The sequence below is a fragment of the Prosopis cineraria genome, unplaced genomic scaffold, assembly GCF_029017545.1.
Source record: "Prosopis cineraria cultivar Desert tree isolate PC_DT_omini unplaced genomic scaffold, ASM2901754v1 PC14, whole genome shotgun sequence".
NCBI lineage: Eukaryota > Viridiplantae > Streptophyta > Magnoliopsida > Fabales > Fabaceae > Prosopis > Prosopis cineraria.
In genome coordinates, this window is record NW_026555345.1 from 529,794 (window position 1) to 550,953 (window position 21,160).

Genomic DNA, 21,160 nt, shown 5'->3' on the forward strand with positions numbered 1-21,160 from the left:
TAGATGCATGTGAATTGATAAAGATAGTTAAGACATTGTTACTTGCTTTCAGCTAGTTCATATTTTCAATAAACATTGTGCGTGTTTGGATTTCAGACGTAGAAAATGGCGTTAAGAAAACTTAGTTTAGCAAAAGCAATGTTCTACTTGATTTACAAAAATTAGGTCTGATAAACAAAATCTAGTTTAGCAAAAATAGCAGACAAGTATTCGGAAGAACTAAAATAGCTTTGAAGATTTTTAAACCTAGCATGAAGTTTTTCATGAGGGATAATTTAATGGTTTGTTAAAAAATTAACTAATAAATATAATTTTATGTATAATATAAAATTTTTAATAAATTATATTATTCATGTTAAACTCATAAACATGAAACAGATGGGAGATCATACTAGTTTTGCCAAAATACCTTTGTCATGTCGTGCCACTTCAATTTTCAAACTTACAAATTTGATTGAATAGGGAGGCAAGAACTGCAAATGAAGGTGCTATTTAAAAAAAAAAAAAAGACTTGCAAATGAGGGCAAAACCATGGAAGATGGGAAGAACAATTGACACGGTAATCACGGATTATGGTAAATTGAAGGTTGTTTGGGTAATTGAGGTTTGGCATTTGAAATTCACTTCTCAACTTTTTGAAATGTTAAATGTTGTTTGAATAATTTTTAAATAAACAAAATGACTTTGTAAATATGGGTTGAGATGGGGTTGAAATGTGGATTGGCCAACTCTATTTTTTTGGTGGATTTACAATGTAGATTTGCCAACTCTAGTTTATATTTATTTAATTTAAAATAATTTGTTTCAATATTTAATTAATTTTTATAATTTTTATTTTTTATTGGTAAGTAAATATTATTTGGTGTATGTTGACTGTCCAATGCCACTCCTTATAGTTCTCATAAGTGTTACTTCCCAAATTTTAGGCGTTCATTCAAATTTGTAAATAATAATAAAATTTTCAATTATTATCATTTAAGATTAATGGCCACGATTGAAAGGACTTTTGGGGTGTGAAAAAACATGCTCAAAATCTTACCACACATGCTTAGTTATCTATTTATAATGCAAGTTTGTATAATTGATGCAACAATGGCTATACATAATTTTATTAGAAGAAAATTTACAAATGATTCTAACTTTAGGCATTTTAAAAATAAAAATATGATTAACACTCATGATGATAATAATAAGTATGTATTTTCATCATCAATTCTAAATGCAATTCAAGCATGACTTTTGATAGAGAGATAAATAGAGTTTGCGATTCTACTTGGGATCAGATTAAACATTATAGATTAAACAGTTAATTATGTAATTATTTAATATTGACAAATATTGAACTATTTATTACATAATTTTTTTCAATATTAAACGATATATATATATATATTCTTATTATCTAACATCTTAAATTTTATATTATTTTAAATATTTTCACATTTTTAAATATTTCTAATATATTATATTTGTATAATAAAAATTATATATTAATGTCTCTTTTTAGTCATTATATATTCAAAAATACATTTTAAAAATATAAAATATCATTAATTTAAATAATTTTTAATTTATTAAATTAACTTTTAAAAAATATATTTAAATATAAATTTTTGATAAATTAAAAATCAATCGTACACTTACTTGGGGTGGGATTGAAAAGTTAATGCCTGACGTCCAAAACTACATAAAACATGGGTCTGTTAACATTGCGGGTCATGCTGTTGAGGCTTGTGTCCGCTCACATGTCATGCGTTTGAATGGACATAAAGAGGCGGTAAGGATAAAAAAAAAAAAAAATAAAGTAGTAAATTTAGTTATAAATTATTTTTTAAAAAACATCTAATAGATTAAATTATTAAATTATGTAAAATAAATTACAAACTTTAAAAAATAGAGCATCAATAACACACCATTAACTTCATTTAACGAACATTATTTAAGACTCATAATGACATGTGGCACAACATGGACATGACATATCAACATGATAAAGGTATAAATTTAGTCATGAATTATTTTTTGAGAAGAGCTGAGTAGCCTCTACTATAAAAAAAAGATCATCCAATACTTTTCCCTCAATTTTGATCAAACATTGTTTATTTTTATACTTATGATGCCCACAAAACATTAATCCTTCCAATTTTCTTGCCTTCGTTCTCAATATAAGCTTCAGAAGAAGATGTTCAATGAGTTTTTATCTGAAGACATTCAATAAATTAAAAGCTAGATTTTACTATATATAAAAGAAGCTTGATTCTAGCTTAATTTAATCATGAATTATTTCTTCTACTTTGTTAGCGTCATCTTTGTGAATATTTTCAGATAATAACTCTTTAAACTTCTTTTTCTTGAGTTGAGATTGAAAACGAATACAACAAGATTGGAGAGATAAATGCTTTATGGGCTTTATAAGTATGAAAATAAATGATATTTAGTCAAAATTGAGGGGAATGTGTTAGATAGTCCATTTTTTTTATAGTAGAGGCTACTCAACGTTCTTCGAAAAATAGTTCGTGACTAAATTTACACTTTTACCATGCTGACTTGTTGTGTCATGTGTCATTATAGGCCTACATAATGTCCGTTAGTTGACGTTAACGATGGGCTACTGGATGTTTTATTTTTTAAAGTTCGTAATTTATTTTACACCATCTGATAGTTTAAGCTACCAGATACTTCTCAAAAAATAACTTCTGACCAAATTTAGTAATTTACTACTTTATCCTAAAGAAAATGATGAGATATTTCAAAATAAAACATGAGTTTGTTATTATGATTTAATAAAGAAATGTAAATATGTTAATTTTTCATCAATTATATACTTTACCACTGATGATTTATTTTTTGGCCTTCATTATTTATTATTTATAATATTATATTATAATATTTATAATTATCCCAATATAGAGCTTGCATGTTCTAATTGTATTAGAGGTGTTTAATTTATACCTGTCTCGATTGGCCCAGCTTCATTCCAGTCATATTGGAATTGGTTTTGTTTCGACTGGAAAACAATTGAGATGAGACTTTATAAAATGAGACTGAAAAGGAATTTGAGATAGAACTAGACATGATATTGCCATTAAGACATCTCATCCCAAATATTTTATATACATATATTATTTTTTATTTTAAAAATATACATTAATATATTTAATACTTATATTAATTATAATTTTAATATATTTAATTCTTATTTAAAATTAAAATTTTTTTTATATTAATAATTTTAATGATATAAAGTAAGCAGTACATGTTAATATTTTTTTTATAATGCATTAATTATATTAACACAATTTATTTTTATATCCAGTTATTTAATAACTTTTGTTTATATCACATTTTTTACTTTATTTTTAGAAGAGGAACTACTTTAACATATCTTAATTAAATAAGAAGAGTAATAACTTGATATTATGCCTTACTTATCTTGCTCTTGTAATTTATAAATTATTTATAATTATTATTATAATATGTTATATATTTATAGTAGTGATTGATATAATTTAACAATTAACTTTAAATTGTCATAAATTATATATATTCTTATATTATTTTAAATTTAAATTTAATAAATTATATAATTTAAAATTTTAATAAATATTATTATTTAAATCTTTCTCACACATGATCTCTAACGCCATTCCAATCTCGTCCGTCCCGTTTCAATTTCTAAGGGAACAAGATTCGAGACGGACAAAAGTTCGGTCCGATTTTTTTTCGGAGCGATGCACGGGATTGCCGTCTTGTCCCGTCCCTAACTTCTACTGTTGATTAGAAAAACCTGAGACTTGCGGTCCTATTTCATTCCATCGGATCTGCACCCGGCGGAACGGGTTCGTTTTTCCGATCAGGTCCTGGAAAGGGATGGAAATGGCGAAAGTGGAGGGCAGCGAAATGAGTCTGGATCAGCTTCCTTCTGCTCTTCTCGCCACTATCCTCATGAAGCTCGACATCGCTTCCATCTGTTCTGTCTCCTCCACCTGCTCCGCCTTCAAGTCCTGCGCTTCTCACATCCTCTCCTTCCTTTATAATTTCCACCTTCTGGTATGTAATCTTTTATTTACCCCATCCCTACTTTACATCCTTCCAAACTATATTTCTTTGGATTATCACCCTCCCTCTCTGCGTGGGTCCTTCTAAATTTCTCATCTTGGTTTCCTTTCGTGGACTTATTGCTTGTGAACTCAAATAATCAGATCTGTAAATGGGGTTTGGGTTTATTCTTTCTTGTGAAATGTTACCGCCAACCGTGGCGGATTTGGATCTTTTCTGAAACCCCAAATTCGGGTGGTTCTTCTATATTTGAAAATTCCGACAAAGCTAATTTTTCCAGTGCCGGGATGCGTATGTTTACAGGACATCGCGCCAACTGTGGATTTGCTGACGCCGTTGCTGCCGCCAAATCCCTATCTTAGGAGCCTCAAAGTTGATTGTGGTCGGCTTGATGATTCAGCTATACCACTTATGGTTAAACCATCGCTGCAGGAGCTTTGTCTGCATAACTGTTCTGATTTTAGTGGGAAACTGCTTTCTGAGATTGGTAACCAATGCAAGGACCTAAGGTTTGCTGTGGATTTCAAGTGCAATTTTGATCATGATAATGTTTGGTCTTTGATAATCACATTTCATGGTTTGTAAATTTTATACAATTTGTGCTGCTGCTGTTATCGCATCTTCTTTTCTTGCATCAGGTCTCTCTACTTGGGTTCGGTGGCAGAAAAAAGAGGGAGATCAATTCATATTTCTGATCTGGAGGAGTTACTTAGCGGCTGCTCTCAGTTGGAAGTAAGGCATAATTTCAAAAGTTTAGGTGCTTGAAAACTAGATATTACTAAACTTCTTAGAGAAATTTGAAGTTATCAGTATGCGTTCCTGAGCGTCATTCATCTACATGATCTTTTCTGCGAATTTCTGTTGAAATGGCTACTAAAACAACAATATCTCCTATACCTGGAGAATCTATCATCACGACCCCCCTCCCAACCCGGGGCTTGTTATGTGAAAAGCCGGTTACTTTATCTTGTTGAGTTCTACTGATACTTCCATTGATAAGATATTCAAGAGAATCCCAATTTAAGTAGGCAGTTTCCTTCGTGTAATTTGTAATGATGACAATGTTATTTGTGGTTAGGTTTAATACATATGAACTCATTGTTTTCCCACACAGTACAACTTAGTAATTTTACTATGGAAAAGTGTTGTTTGATCGGTCACTACGTTCTGAAGTCTGAAATCTGAACCAAGTATATCATGTTTTTTAATATCCTGTGAAACGCACTTGTACTTCTATCATTTGTGTTGTTCCCCTAGGCTCATACAAGAGGACAAATATGATTGCAAATCTTTATTTTGTGAACAGGCATAGGTTTTGATCGACTAAACTGAACTTTTTTCTGTGATGACCTGGACTTCCCATGTTCTTCTGTATTATCTGAGTTCTAAAGAATTTATTCTGAACATTAATTGTATTTTGTCATTGGGTGTAGTCATTTTGGTGAATAAGCCTAGGACATGACTAATTCTTTCAGATATATTCTGTTAGGCGTTTGTGGCATGTATAATTGTATTGTTTTGGCTTTGATGTTCAGTTAAGTAATACTGCTCGTGCAGGGAATGTTTTAGATGATTTTGCATGTATTTGTCTTTGTTGAGTCAACGGATTGTCTTCATTGTGTTTACTGGGATTATTGGTTTGGTCATGGAATATTTGTTCAAATTTATTTCTCTATGGGCCTATAATGAACTTCAAAATTATTACTTGGATCTTTTTATTTACGTGGAATAAGGGGGCATCCCAAGACTTGGGGAAAATTTTGCAATTAGTTTGCACCATAATTATTAAGATATCAAATGGTGGATTTTATCATAATAGTTCATTCATAAATGCGATGCTGAAATTTTTCTTGTGTCTGTTGCTCAAGGTTTTGTCTTCAAAAAGTTCATGCGGTAGAATGTGGAAATAATTTTGTTGATCATTTGTTTTTTTTTTTTTGGCCATCGGATCCTTTGTTAAATTATACTGATCTGATATGCAATATGATTTTTTTGGAAGGCACTGATTCTGATGCTTGCGTTATATTAAGATATCAAATACTAGTTTTCACCATAATAGTTCATTCTAATGTGATTTTTGTACTTTTGGTAGAATATGGAAATAATTTTATTGATCATCTGTTCAATTGTATCTGATATGCAATGTGATTTTTTCTTTTTTTTTTTTAGGCATTGATTCTGATGTTTGATGTCTCTCTCTTCCTGCGTCATAATTTTGCCCGAGTATGGGCCATGGCCTCAGACAAAATCACATCTCTTGAGATTGGCTACATATCTTCAGTAACAGTGACTGAACTGCTTAGCCCAAATTTAGGATCCCATCAGTCCCTAAATCCCGTCCAATCATGCGTATTGCCAAGCATTCAGAAGCTATGCCTTTCAGTTGACTATATTACTGATGCGATGGTAGGTACAATATCCAAGGGTCTTGTTTTTTTGACGCATTTGGACCTTCGAGATGCACCCCTCATTGAACCAAGAATCACCTTTGACCTAACCAATGCTGGCCTCCAACAAATTAATCAACATGGAAGGTTGAAGCATCTGTCACTTGTCCGGAGCCAAGAGTTCCTAATTACTTACTTTCGCAGAGTGAATGATTTAGGTTTACTTTTAATGGCCGACAAGTGTGCAAATATGGAGAGCATATGCCTGGGTGGCTTTTGCCGTGTCACAGACACAGGTTTCAAAACCATCCTGCATTCATGCTCTCGCCTGTACAAGCTTAAGGTCTCTCACGGGACTCAGTTAACTGATCTAGTATTTCATGATATTTCTGCAACGTCCCTTTCCTTGACTCACGTGAGCCTAAGATGGTGCAATCTATTAACCAATCATGCGGTTTTGAGTTTGGCATCAAACAAGGATCTCAAAATTCTGGACTTGAGGGACTGTAGGAGCCTCGGGGATGAGGGCCTTCTGGCCATCAGCATTCTTACCAGGCTAAAAATCTTACTATTGGATGGCTCTGATATAACAGACTCGGGGCTTTCATGCTTAAGACCACGGGTTATGCGTTCACTTAATGCATTGTCTCTTAGAGGGTGCAAAAGACTCTCAGATAAATGCATCTCAACTCTCTTTGATTGCTCTGGCCCACTGGAATTGCGAGAACTGGACCTATCCAATCTTCCTAACCTGTCCGACAACGGAGTTCTGATGCTGGCAAGAAGTCAGATTCCAATATCTGAACTTCGGATGCGACAGTGCCCTCAAATTGGGGATGCATCAGTGATGGCATTAGCATCGATGCTGGTCGACGAGGTCAGATGGCATGGAAGCAGTTTGCGGCTGCTGGATCTGTACAACTGCGGGGGAATTACACAGCTGTCATTTCGGTGGTTAAAGAAACCATACTTCCCTAGGTTAAGATGGCTGGGGGTGACGGGAAGTGTTAATAGGGATATGGTGGATGCCTTGGCCAGAAGCAGACCTCTGATGCACGTGGCATGCCATGGGGAGGAACTCGGGCCCGAGCCGTACGATAGCTCTGATAGTTTATACATGCATGACTATGCGGAGGTTGATGAATTTGAGCAGTGGCTCCTTGAAGGCGAGGTTGATAGTGACGATGAAGAGATGGGCAACGTGGAAAACAATGGACTGGTTATTTAGTTTGATCATCTATGTATTTATATGCGTGTATAGTGTGTGCTACCGTGTAACTTGTCTGTTATTAGCGCCTGGAGACGCCTGCGTTATGTAGCAAAGGACATGATGTATGTGATAAGTTCGTGATGTTTGGATTTTGGAAGTCGGAAATGATCCAAATCATCGGTTTATCAGATGCCCCGCTTCCCTTTCAAGTTGCCACTTCTCAAAACACTTGCACTTTGAAATTCTGGTTATTCCCCTCCCTCAAGCACGACTGCTGAAATTCGATCGCTTGGTCGTTGATCACTCTCACTGCTCTGCCGCCTGGGCGGTGGTGGAGATTCGATCTTGTTGGGAGCCGAAGTTCCATTTCTGCAGCAAGAAGCTCCAACGTGAACGGTGGTTTGCTTCTGGAATCTGGAAGAGGTGGCTACAACGAAGCAAAACCTGTCAAAGATGTATAGAAAGATTCCCATTGCTCGTGTATATTTGTGTATATTTTCTTGTTTTTGTTTTACTCGTTACTGTTTTTTTTTTTTTTTGAGGGTAATATGCTCGTTACTGTTTGTCATCAAGGTTTATTTCACATACAAGAAAAATACAAGATCTATGCTGATTTTCATTGAAGATTTCTTTGAAGGGCCTGATATGTGGGGATATGTATGGTTGTTGCGACTTGTTTGTGCACGCAACAAGGATGGTGATGATTGATCATTTCTACTTTTATCTATGAATCTCTTGCTGGTTTCTGGAAAATTTCCTTCGATGAGGAGGAAGTATGGGAGGAGGAAGAAAGGAGAGTGATGGGTATGGATAGCGGTATTTTTGTAATGGTAAAAATTCCGACCCTAATATTTGCTCTTGTATCAGTTCTTTTGTACTGTTCTGTTCTTGTTTTGTGAATGAATTTCAGTTTTGATTCCAAAAAACAAATAACAAAAACAAAAACAATACGAGCTCACTCCAACCCTATTCTCATTCCCACTCCATCAAAAGTCGTGGCCTGACATATTAGCTCACATTTCCTAATCTGTCCTTGCCACTACTGTTGGACCGAACCGGTCCAAATCCCTCTTGTGTGCTGTTATTGGCTGTGCCACTGTTGTCAGAGTTGAACCGGTCTAGATAGTTGGACTGTCGCTCACAGAAGAAAGGGGCAGTTCAATTCTTGGGCTCATTTTGGCAGTTGACCTCAGTTAGCCTATTTTTTGACTTGGGTAATTTTGAAGAGTCAAAAAAAAAAAAAAAAAACAGACCTAGAAGGTGGACCTTTTTAACCTGTTCACACGCACACGCACACACACGCAAATATTGTTTTTTATTTAATTATTATATCATTAGTTAAACTACTAATGTGATTAGTTAAACCATAAAAAAATCGTGACCAGCTGATCATTTTAGTTTATCGTGGTCTTTAAAACATTAGGTTCTGCGAATTCAATCACCGGAAAATATCATTCAAAATAACGTCATTATTCATTTTAACCACTAGACTCGTTAATCATGTTTTCTTTGGGTTTAAAAAATTGTTGCTTCCACTCTTCCTTATAATATTATAATATTGAAAAAAATTATATATAGGTCTTGTGGAACAGAATTATTTATAAATAATTCTCAAAAAATTTGAAAACCATAGGCAAGTTCCTTGAAATTTAAGTGTAATTTGAAATTAAGTTATGAAGACAATAATATCCTTATTAAACATATATTACATCAATCAAATAATTAATTTATAACTATTTCATAATCAATTTATAACTTTAACTTTTTAAAATTATAACTTTACATATCTAATAGTTAAATAATAATGCATTACTAATAAGTTTTAACATTAATTGAAATTGTTTACAACTAATTTATTGGTAATTTATAAGTATAACTTTAACTTTTTACAAATGTAACTTTATATTTTTAATAGTTAAAATAATTAATTTAAGTATTAGATAGATGAAGTTATAGTTGTAAAAAGTTAAAGTTATATAAATTATTGATAAAATGGTTATAAATTATTTTATTGATATGATGTATATAATTAAAAGGGGTATCATTATCTTTTTACTCAAATTTTAAATTATATTCAGATTCTAAAAGATTTAGTTGTAGTTTTTAAATTTTATATGATTTATTTATAAATAAGTCTATTCTATAAAATTTATATGTAATTTTTTCTATCGTATTTTAGTTAAGATAGAAGCACGCAGCCCATGAGCTTGATTTTAAGGAAAATGACAACTAGGAAAATTTTAAAGACATCAATGATAATTGAAGATTTTAAATTATTAAAATGTTATGGAACGATCATGGCCTTTATTTGTAATTAAAAAATAAATAATTATTAAAATAACTAATGGAACATGACCTATCAATTTAAGTAAAGTTGGCTGTAAATTTAAGTAATGTTACTTATAAATCAATAAAAAGTCTACTGTGAATTTATAAATAATTTTTTGAATTTATTAATCATCATTTATAAATTTAATGATAATCACTTGTGATTTTAGAAATATTAATTGTAAATTTATGAAATTTTAGCCATGAATGAATAGATGATCTTATACATTCATTCATAACTTGTGATTCAGAATAGTCAGTTACAAGGATGGACCTGGGTTATGGCTTCAAGGATTTTTTAAAACTTATTCTCATACATTTATAGCTTGAATGAATAGACAATCTCATACATTCATAGCTTGAATGGGGTGTTCTTTTTAAAGAGAAAACTACCGCTTGGGCCCTTCAATTTTTTGATTTTGACTTTTACTTTTAATCCTTTAAAAAAATAGCAATCAAGGACTATGGAAGAAAATTTCTATTAGACAATGATCAATTGATGTCAAAACTTAAATAAAAAATAAAATTAAATGAACTGTGTTAATTTAAAATAAGTTTGTTAAAACCTAAATAATGGATACTTATTAATAAAAAGCTAACTTGAATTAACAAATATTCATTTAAGTTTTAACAATAAATAATTTTTAACTGACATAAGCAGTCGTTAAATGATTTGTATATTTTAAAAATATCTTCAATTCTATTATAAAATTATTTTAATTAATAATAAAAATTAAAATAAGGGGCAGGACTTCCTCATAGGGAAGGGTTAAGTAGGATAGAAAAATATAAAAAAAATTGCCCCCCTCCTTTACCGTTTTGGTTTTGCCCATAGTCAGTTGTGATTTTTTCATTTAAAAATATAAAGTATTTTTAACTAAATATTATTCTTTAATAAAATAGTTATCTATTTTTAAATTAACCTTATCTTTTCATATTTATCCCTATTAAATACTTTATAATAAATATAAAGTCATTTATCAATAAAAGTATTTTTGAAAAAAAAAATAATGATTACACCTTGAAAGATTAAAAATGTCTTATATTTTTGAACATCTAACCCCTCAAAAAATACCTTACATTTTTAAATAAAGTGAGTAAATTCTATTCATAATTGACTTTTTATATATTTATAAGTGATTTTTTTAAATTCATAACTAACTTTTCTTAAATTCATGAGTAACTTTTTATTAGTTATTTCAATAATTAAAAATATTTTGATTGTAAAGAAAGACCATGATCATTTTTTGGTATTTCAATATATTCGAGATCTTCGATTGTTATTAATGTCTATAAAAGATTCCTAATTTTCATTTTTCCTTAATTTTACCACAACAGAAAGTTATATTTGTGAATGCAAATTTTTTGATTAATTAAAAATGATATATTGAGTTATAAACTCTATTTAAACGTAAAACTTTTAATATAAGTGATTTTAATTTGACAAGATATAAATTTTAAAGATAAAAAAAATAATTTTTTTGTATTGAATCAATCAATCATCATTATATAAATTTTGTAGGAAGCAAGCAGTTTGTGAAAAATTATAGAATTTATAAATTCCCTTTTTTTTTTACCAACTAGATATGACTTGCCTCGAGTAGTATGATTTGTTAGTTTGTATTAGTCTGATGAAATATTTAATATTCTAATAGTAATTATAGTTTATCATATCAATGAGTTCTGCGCTTGTTAAATTATGCGAGCTAGTATATTCAGAAGACACTTATATAACATACAGGTCAACTATTTAAAATGTTCCAAAACAGCACACAAATCAACATTCTATATAGCTGTACTATATATATATATATATATATATAATCTTTGTTATTAGACAATATATCAAAGTTTTTTGCTCCAAAAAAAAAAGACAGCATATCAAAGTAATGTCACATTTAGCAGTTAAAACCTAAATCATATATATAAGCCTGAGATCATTCCTTATCAAATGGATAAGCTATATTGGTCACGAGAGGGAAAAAAAATGAAGATGAAAATTGTGAAGAAAAAAGACCATGCAAAGAGAGAAAGGATTAGTGAGTAAAATAAAATAAAAAATTGATAGAAAAAGAAATAGAGGAAGAAAGCAGTAGAACGGACAGTCTGAATATATGCGAGAAATATCAAAGTACAAATCACATATATCACTCTCGCTCATCAATACCAAACTATCTTAATAGAAAAATAAAGCCTTCTTCTTATTAAAAAAAAAAAAAAGCATTCTTAATACGAGAAATCTAACACACATATATCACTCTGTCACTAATCAATATCAAACTATATATATGACACATAATCTATAGAATTATGTATTATGTATAATGCTGGCGATCTCGTTGGTTAAATTAAAGAAGCTTGGTTCCTAAATAATTCCTAATTGTGCAACTAAGCTAGATGGAGGGACGACATGATTATGTTGAGAATCTTAACAAGAAGATATCGCAACTTAATTAACACCAATAATGTCTCTTTTGCAATATTATTTATGAAAACGATTTCATCATATCCGTGGAGTCAACTTTCGTTTTGTCACGTTTTTCATTCATTTCGATATTTTCATCCAAAGAAAAAAGAGGAGAAAGCGGTCTTGTTGGAAGAAAAAGAGTATTGATTGTTTGTTCAAACAACACATCCTCGATCGCTAGGTATTAATAAAATTTAAAATGAAGACTTCATTTAGTTTACTTTAAAAATATGGAAGATTTTAATAATACCAAAACCAAACAATTGCTGTAGCACGCACATGAACGTCGTGGGATCAACAACAACAACAACAACAAGCCTTTATCCTACTAGGTGGGGTCGGCTACATGGATTGTAAGACGCTATTGTACTCTATCATTTATCAAGTTTTTAAGAATATTATTAATTAAGAGATCACGTTCAACAACTTCCAAGAGTGTTCTCTTAGGCCTTCCTCTACTTCTCTTAATTGGACTCAAAGTTATATGTTCCACTCTTCTCACTCGTGCCTCCCTTGATCTTCTTTGTACATGCCCAAACCATCTCAACCGATTTTCTACCATTTTTTTCTCAATAGGTGCCACCCTCACTTTTTCGCGTATGTGCTCATTTCAAATTTTATCTTTACGTGTATGTCCGCACATCCATCGTAACATTCTCATCTCTGTTACTCCAACTTTATGCTCTTGCTGTCCCGTTAGAGCCCAGCATTCACTACTATATAACATTGCCGGTCTGATAGCAGTGCGATAAAACTTTCTTTTAAGTTTATTAGGCACCTTTACGTCATGGGATCATAAAATATAATTGGACTTATAACCTTATATCATGTTATAGAAAAAAAAAAATCAAAGTAATAACATGCATCAAACTCTGTAAAAGCTTAGGATTATGATTATCAACCACCTTCCAACAATAATTAAATCGAGACGTTTTTACAAATGTTTTGTTCTTTCTTTAAAATTTACTTTTCAAGCAACATGATACAATTTTTCTGACTCTGTGTGCCTTAATTTGCCTCCCAAAAGGATTTAATACATTCATACTATTAATTGATTGTTCTATAAGATTTTTTTCGTGCAATTAAAAAAGAGAAGCGATAACTTTATTTACATGTTTTTGTGTTGTCATAGAATAAGTCCGGTGTATTTTTACAGAAAATTTTAAACGTAACGCATTCATAATTACACTCGGATATTTTTAATCCATCCTGACTAAAAAAAAAAAAACTTGTACACACATTCATGCAAGAACCATTTTGAGTGCTCATCTAGTAAGAATTTATCGCTTCTGAACTGTTCAAATCTAATTTTGATGGTTCAGATTTATAGCTTTTTAGTTTTTTAAAAAATTATTTTAATGAATGTAGAATCTAAAAGAAAAATAATATCTTAATTGTCAGTTTTTTTAAAAAAAATTTATTTAAAAATACCAGTTGAAAAATTGTAAATTTGAACCATAAAAATTAGATTTGAATGGTACAGAGCCAATGAGCTTTCAATACTCATTATATTATGATGAGCACTGGTTCCCACAGCTATTTAAAAAATTAATGCATGGAGTTATACGCGATTTATTGTTTTTGATTGATTTCTGACGCATCGTGAATTATACTTGGCATATTCCACGCCTCGATTACAAAATGAAATGTAGAAGGGCAAAAAGAAAAAGGCTTTTCGGTTCTTTGCCCCTTCAGTTACACATGATGGATTTAAAACTCTTATGGAAGGCTCCCTTCAGTTACACATGAAGGATTTAAAACTCTTATGGAAGGCTCTTGGAGCCTATCTCATAGTTGGAAAGATAATGTGAAAAGGTTCACTTTGAATATATCAGATTGGAATAAACATGTGTTTAGAAACATTAATAAGGAGAAGGCAGATTTATTAGCTCAGCCAAAGGGAATTAATCGTAAATTGAGCAGGAATTCGAACTTGAAGAAGTTGGAGGATGAACATGTAGTCACTTGGAATAAGTTAGAGGATATTCTAGTATAGGAAGAAATTATGTGGCTACAATAGTCTGGATGCAATTGGTACACTCAGGGTGACAAAAACACTAGATATTTTCACACCACGACAAATTGATGTGAGCAAAGAAAGGATATAGAAGCACTAAAAAGGGAGGATGGAGAATGGATGTATGAAAGTGAAGTTTTGAAAAAGATAGGTACTAAGTATTTTATCAAATTATATGCTAAGGACACTCCTTATAAACAAAATTATTTTTGGTAGGGGATTTCCAATCATACCACAAACAACTCTTGAGTTGCTAGGTAGAGACGTAACATTTCAAGAAGTGAACGATGCTATGTCTTCAATAGGGCCTTTAAAAGCACTAAGACTGGATAGGTTAAGCCTACTATTGGTTGGTGAATCAATTCATTAACTTGTACACAACAAATTTTTCGAGATCTAGACTTGGTAAGTGGCATTAATGATACTAATATAGTGCTCATTATAATAACTTCACTTTACAATCACCATTAATCAAGTATCAAGTTGTAAGTTCTCTAATTTAAACATTGTTAACATCAAAGTCGAGGTAATCAAGGAATAAACCATCAAGGCTTACCAAGCTTTCATAATTCTCATAGGAGAACAAGTTTTCCAAAACTACAAAAAGAAAATAATTTCAAATCATTCACAACAGGATCCCAAGAGGATTTAACATTTAGAACTCTCTCATGCACTTTATTTGAACAAATCAGAGTTTAAAAAGGATGCAAAAGCTCAGAAATTAAATGGGACCCAAAACATGAGATTTACACTTGGAAACTGTAATTTATGCATAAAACGTGACATGTGTCATGACTAAAGACATATGCCCCATGGCTCAAATTATCTCTGTGCCATGTGCCACAACGCATTGCATAAAATTTGACAGTAAATTTTTGCTGTCAAAAGACAACATAGGACGGAATTTTTGATGTGTCCCAAATCTTTATTTGATGTCCGATTGAGGTGATTTTGGTGTCTACATAGAGCTTTCTCCTAATTCTAGTTAATGGCACAGGTTTTACACTTAAATTTATTTTCTACAAAGAGTCAGACATCTGTACCCATTTTCATCACTTTCTCAAAAAAACTCACCACGAGGGTGTCCACACTCATATACAAATGCCAAAAGCCTACACCAACCACTCAATCGCACTCAAGGGACTTTAAAAGACTCATGTAACACACCACACATAACCAAAAACAAATAAATCACAAATTCATCACTCAAATTCATATTTCAGTAAAACACAAGGGGGAGGAAATTCTTGCACAAATCATTCATTTTCATTTCAATTCAACCCAAAATGCACACAACACTATTTTGGCCCTATACAAGGTTCATAACCTAAAAATCACTAACTTAGGACATAAAATACACAAGTTGGATACAAATAATGCAAGTAGTGCAAAAATAATCATATGAGTCCTGGTTGGAATTTAATCAATATTAATACACATAAAACAACAAAATGAGGCATATTAAAAAGGATTACTTTATAATCCTATGCCTTAGCACATTTTCCTTGGTCTTAATCCGATGAGCTAGGCTTTGAAAATATTGAGAATTGAGGGGTGAGTGCAACTACTCAATAACCAAGTTTTAGCTAATCTATACAGTTGCATATCAATCAAAAATAGATGTAATTGGCAAATAACACACATATAAAAACATGTGATAAACATAGCCATGGTTCACAATATTAACAATCATGTGACTAGGCCAAAAGTACATATAACCTCATTAAATGAAATGCATATCATGGGGTCACAATAACACCAACCATGCTCCCCTAACACATGCCGAAACACAATAATAACAACTATGTAGCCAGATCTAAATGTATGATCAAATGCCAACCTTATATTCTCATTTTACCTCTGACATGAAGTCGATGGCTATTTAGTAGCTACGTCCTTCACGAACTAACCCAACCTTTTACTTGTGAGGAGCTATTAGGCTAGGGTTAACTCACTCACTTATGTAACATAGTTTCCTTCAATACTAATAACCATAAGATGTCATACCCCTAATCTATCCTGCTTATAAACTGGTGGAGACTAATTAAGTTGGAGTCCCTCATTGAACAAGTGAGATAATCTCAAATCAACCATGGGACAAGGGCTACCTCTCGATTGCAATGATTGGTGTCAAGGCAAGCTCCCGATTCAAATGGTTATTACTAATATCATGTGGGTTTATCAATTTACTCTTCTCCCTAAGTGAACTCCCACCAATGATCATGCTTTGCATAACTTACATATATTATGCATTCAAATCAACCAATTACTTCACATGGACTAATGAATCAATACTCACATACCCAACTCACTCCACATGCCAAATACCACATTTTCAAAAATTTCATAATGATTAGCCATTTATCAATTCATTAATTACAAAGACATGGCTTGCCAAAGGGCTAAAGGTTTTTATTTTCAAAATCATACCACAATTCAAAAGTTTATCATTTTGCCAAACATTGCATCAATAGTAAAAAATACCAACCATGCTCACAAAAATCAATTAACATTCAACTATATAAATTAGATTTTTCTTGATTATCTCAAACTTTTTAGAGGTCAAAGATTTACCCCTCATAATAATCACTTTGAAAGCTTCTCACAAGCTTGAATGGAACCAATTTGAACCACACTACAATCATAGTACAAGAATATCATCATTATCCCATTTTTGTGAGTTTACCAACATTAATCTCCACATTTTCTATTCTATCAATCTCACACTTCACTATCCATTCATACTCAATAGGTTTACTATATTTCATTGACCTACATTATCATTAATAAGTGATTTAACTACCATTGATGAGTATTAAACTCTCTCAACCACCTCATTTATTGCAATTTTTAGTTATTAAAGGCCTCTCCCAACTAACCACTCATAAAACTATCAATGTTGGTTTTAAATACTTTAAACTACTCTCATTATATCCATTTTAATCAATGGGTTTAAATTCATAACTCTTATGGACCGAAAATCAATCTCCCAACTTAAATCCTAACTTAAATCTTTATAAATATGGTATACAAGGGAAGAAAAAGTTATACTTTACTTACCTTGGGTGTTGAGAAGCTCCTAACTATCCTCAATGGTCTCAATATGCATGCCCTATTAAAGTAAAGTCGTGCCTTCTAATTTACAATCTTCGTTCCTTCTGCTTCACATGCAAAACACAAACTGATAAAGTCAGATATTTGGCCATGTGCTACAGTGAACGTAGCCTCTCGTCAGGGTGTATGGCCCAAAGAGGCCTAATGTATGCTTGTATTGCCTCTGTGCGTCGCGGTGAATCATGCACACACAGTGGCATGTGGCACAGAGAGCTTCTCTTCATTTTTTCCTCCTCTTTCCTTGCCTAGATGGCCCAACTTCAATTTAAACCCACATCTTGAATTGAAATCAAAGCCAAATACACTAATTTGACTCCTCTGACCACACACCTCATCAATTCACTAATCATACTCATTAAATTAATTTATTATGCTTAATTTTTTTGGATATTACACTTATTCCAAAAGTAGAGAACCTAGAGACTATGAAAGATTTCCAATTTATTAGTCTATACGATGTGGTACATAAGATTGGTATAAAGACCCTTCCTACTAGTCTGAAAAGTATTATGCCGAAGGTGGTTGCTCCTAATCAATTTAGTTTTGTCCTTAGCAAGTAGAGTATGGATAGATTATACATTCTTTTCAAAAATGCAAGGGCAAACATGGATTTATAGCCCTAAAGATAGATTTAGAGAAAGCTTATGGTCATGTTTGATAGGACTTTGTTATTAAATGCTTGGAGGAGTTAAATAGTCCCTCCACATTCATGAACCTAGTCTTTAAATGCACGTCTCCTGTAGCTATACAAGTTCTTTAAATTGGTGAGAAAGGGCATCAATTTTTACCTAATGGAGATAAGAAACTAGGACATATGATACATAATGAAGTGGAAAACGAAAGCCAGCTGTAGTTTCGATTAAAGAAGAATAGTGTTATGGTGTCTTACCTCTTCTTTATAAATGGTCTTCCCCTTTTTTATTGAAACAACTCTGGATCAAGCAAGTATGATTAAGGTACATCTTGATGATTTTTTTGATATTTTTGGAGAGAAAGTTAATAATGCAAAATCAAGAATTTTCTTCTTTGAGAATGTAAGGCACTCTCAAGTGAAGGAGATTAGTAGGTTCTTAAATTTTACATCTACTGCTAACCTTGAGAAGTATGTAGGCGTCCCACTGGACCATAAGTGGGTATTAAAAGATACATACCTTCCTGATAGGTAGTAGGTTATCCTCCTGGAAAGAGAACACTTTATCCCTGGTAGCTAGGCATACTTTAGTTTCTTTAGTTGTGGCGGCTATTCCAAGTTACATGATGCAATCAACTTTCTTTGCTAATACCACATGCAATAAGATTGATAAAAAAATGTCATCAATTCATTTAGGGAGAGACTTACTCAAAATAGAGCCGAGAAAACGGGTTGAGCTCGTCAGGCTAGCCCGTTTAAGCTCGTATAACAGTAGGGCCAGGCTTGTAAATAGGATTCCAAAATGATAAATCGGCCTGGCCCGTTTAAGCCCGCATATGCATATTTTTTTAATTAATTCTCATAATTTTTACTCTTTTTAGATTTGAAAAAAATTAAATTAAATCTTACTCCACATCACATATCAGCCCATATCTACTGAGGATGGAAGGCAAAAAAAGGAAAAATAGTAATGAAGAATTACTGATCAAAAATTATATCAGTCAAGGATCACTTGTTGTCAAAATCTGAGCAGATACTTATAGATTTGTGTTAGCCTTTATCAATAAGTATTCATTTAGGTTTTAATAACAACTCATTTTAAATTAACAATAGTTCATTGTAGCTTGTTTTTCATTTAGGTTTTGACAACAACCGATTCTTAATTGATATAAATTTTATACAGAAATCCTTGGTTGCTATTTTCTATAAAAAATACAACCTTAAATCCCTTAATTCATCTAGATCCATGATAATGATTCATTCAATTCAACATTTATTCTTCTTTGTTCAATATGCTTCTCTCCTTTTTGCTGCTACAAGTTGTTCTTGCTCTTCAGCAAGTCATCACATCGCCGTCCTCGTCCCTGTCATCATAACTTACAAGTCATCCTTGCTCCAGTTTTTGCTCACTCTTTAGTTGTCCCTATTGCTCACTCCGATAATGCTCCTTCCCAAGAACTAAATCTTAATAATGCTTGACTAGTTGATGCTCGTCGTCATCGATCTTCGAAGTCCTCCTATCACTTATCATGCTCGTGCATTCGTGACTCATGAGATAAGTTCTATCTGATACACATATTATGATCATGCTCTTTGTTTTCCTCAATCTTCTAGTCCCATATCTTAGTCTTTCAAGGCTCAATCTCGTCTAATTTCAATTGGGTGTTTGTTGGCTTAGCCGATCCATTGCTTATTACATTGCTATTATTTTATTTGTGTTTTTAGTTCATTTAGATGTTATTTAATTAGTTTTTTTTGTACCTTTCTTGATTGGGTATTATATTAAAATGAAGTAATTTTTTGTTTGATTGAAAAATTTTAAAAAATAAAAATAGTTAAAAGGGCCTAAAGCCCGCAGGGCCGGCCCTGAGCCCGCTATGTCAAAGGTCAGGCTTCGAATATCAAGATCTTAAAAGAAACTTGGGCTCAAAAGGGCTAGCCCTTTTAGGCCCGAGCCCTTCAAGGGCCGGCCCTACAGGGCCGAGCTGGCCTTTTTTGCCAGCTCTAACTCAGAAAGGAAGATGCACTTTATGGCATATGAGGATGTCTGTTGTAACACCCTCAAAAATACAAACCGATTTTTCGCAAATTATTAAAACCATTATCATGGTAGAAAATTTTCTTACCATGATACATCCAAGACAATATACCACAGGTCTTAAAATATTTTAAAAAAGCAATTAGAACCATGAGGGACAATCAGGATCCTCATGGCATGATATTTAAATTAGGTCATGAATCAAGAGAGACAAACATAATCCTCTTAGTCAAATAAATACTTTTAATAAAAAGGATTAGAGTTTACATGCTTCACAAAGAAGATATGTCTTAAGTTGGCACAAGATACATTGTATAATCCAAAATAAAAGGCAACGTAAAAGATGGTGTTTCATACACCATAGTTACACCTCTGGTGCTTTCTCGGCCGGACTCGCTCCTGTAAAAATATTAACCACGGGGAATGAGACTTAAAAGTCCCAGTAACCAAAAATTAATATGTAATGATGCATGCGATTGTAACTAATCATGCGATTGCTAAGTGGGCACACAAAATATTTAACTGAACAATATTTTCAAACAAACCGAACAAGTATTTAATTTGCATGACTACACCTTATATCCTCCTTTCGCCATGCTCGGACGCCAAATCACCCGGCCAAAGGTGAGTTGGACCAAGCGACACGCCACTCATTGGGTCCAATGAGGGCTTACCACGTGGTAATAATTAACCGAACAGAAATTCCCATTAACACCATACATTAAAATACCCTGACAAGTCATGTATCATTCAAATATCCAAACAGGAATATATCCGAACAATAATATCTCATCATGATAAATAAAAATAAATTTTTGACCCACTTGGCAATAATTTCCAACAAGTATATAACAGTATTTATTTTTAATAATTCATAGTTTTTCCAAACAACAAGTCAACACATAACCA

General features: G+C 32.2%; 1 protein-coding gene across 1 annotated transcript; it reads left to right on the forward strand.

Annotated features, from left to right (window-relative positions):
* The first annotated feature begins 3,683 nt into the window (after positions 1-3,683).
* Positions 3,684-7,865, forward strand: LOC129293174 (F-box/LRR-repeat protein 10). The gene is made up of 4 exons (XM_054930981.1): positions 3,684-4,050; positions 4,363-4,568; positions 4,698-4,791; positions 6,229-7,865. Exons 1-4 carry the CDS (start codon positions 3,871-3,873, stop codon positions 7,672-7,674), a joined length of 1,926 nt encoding a protein of 641 aa, XP_054786956.1. The 5' UTR covers positions 3,684-3,870; the 3' UTR covers positions 7,675-7,865.
* Positions 7,866-21,160: the final 13,295 nt, after the last annotated feature.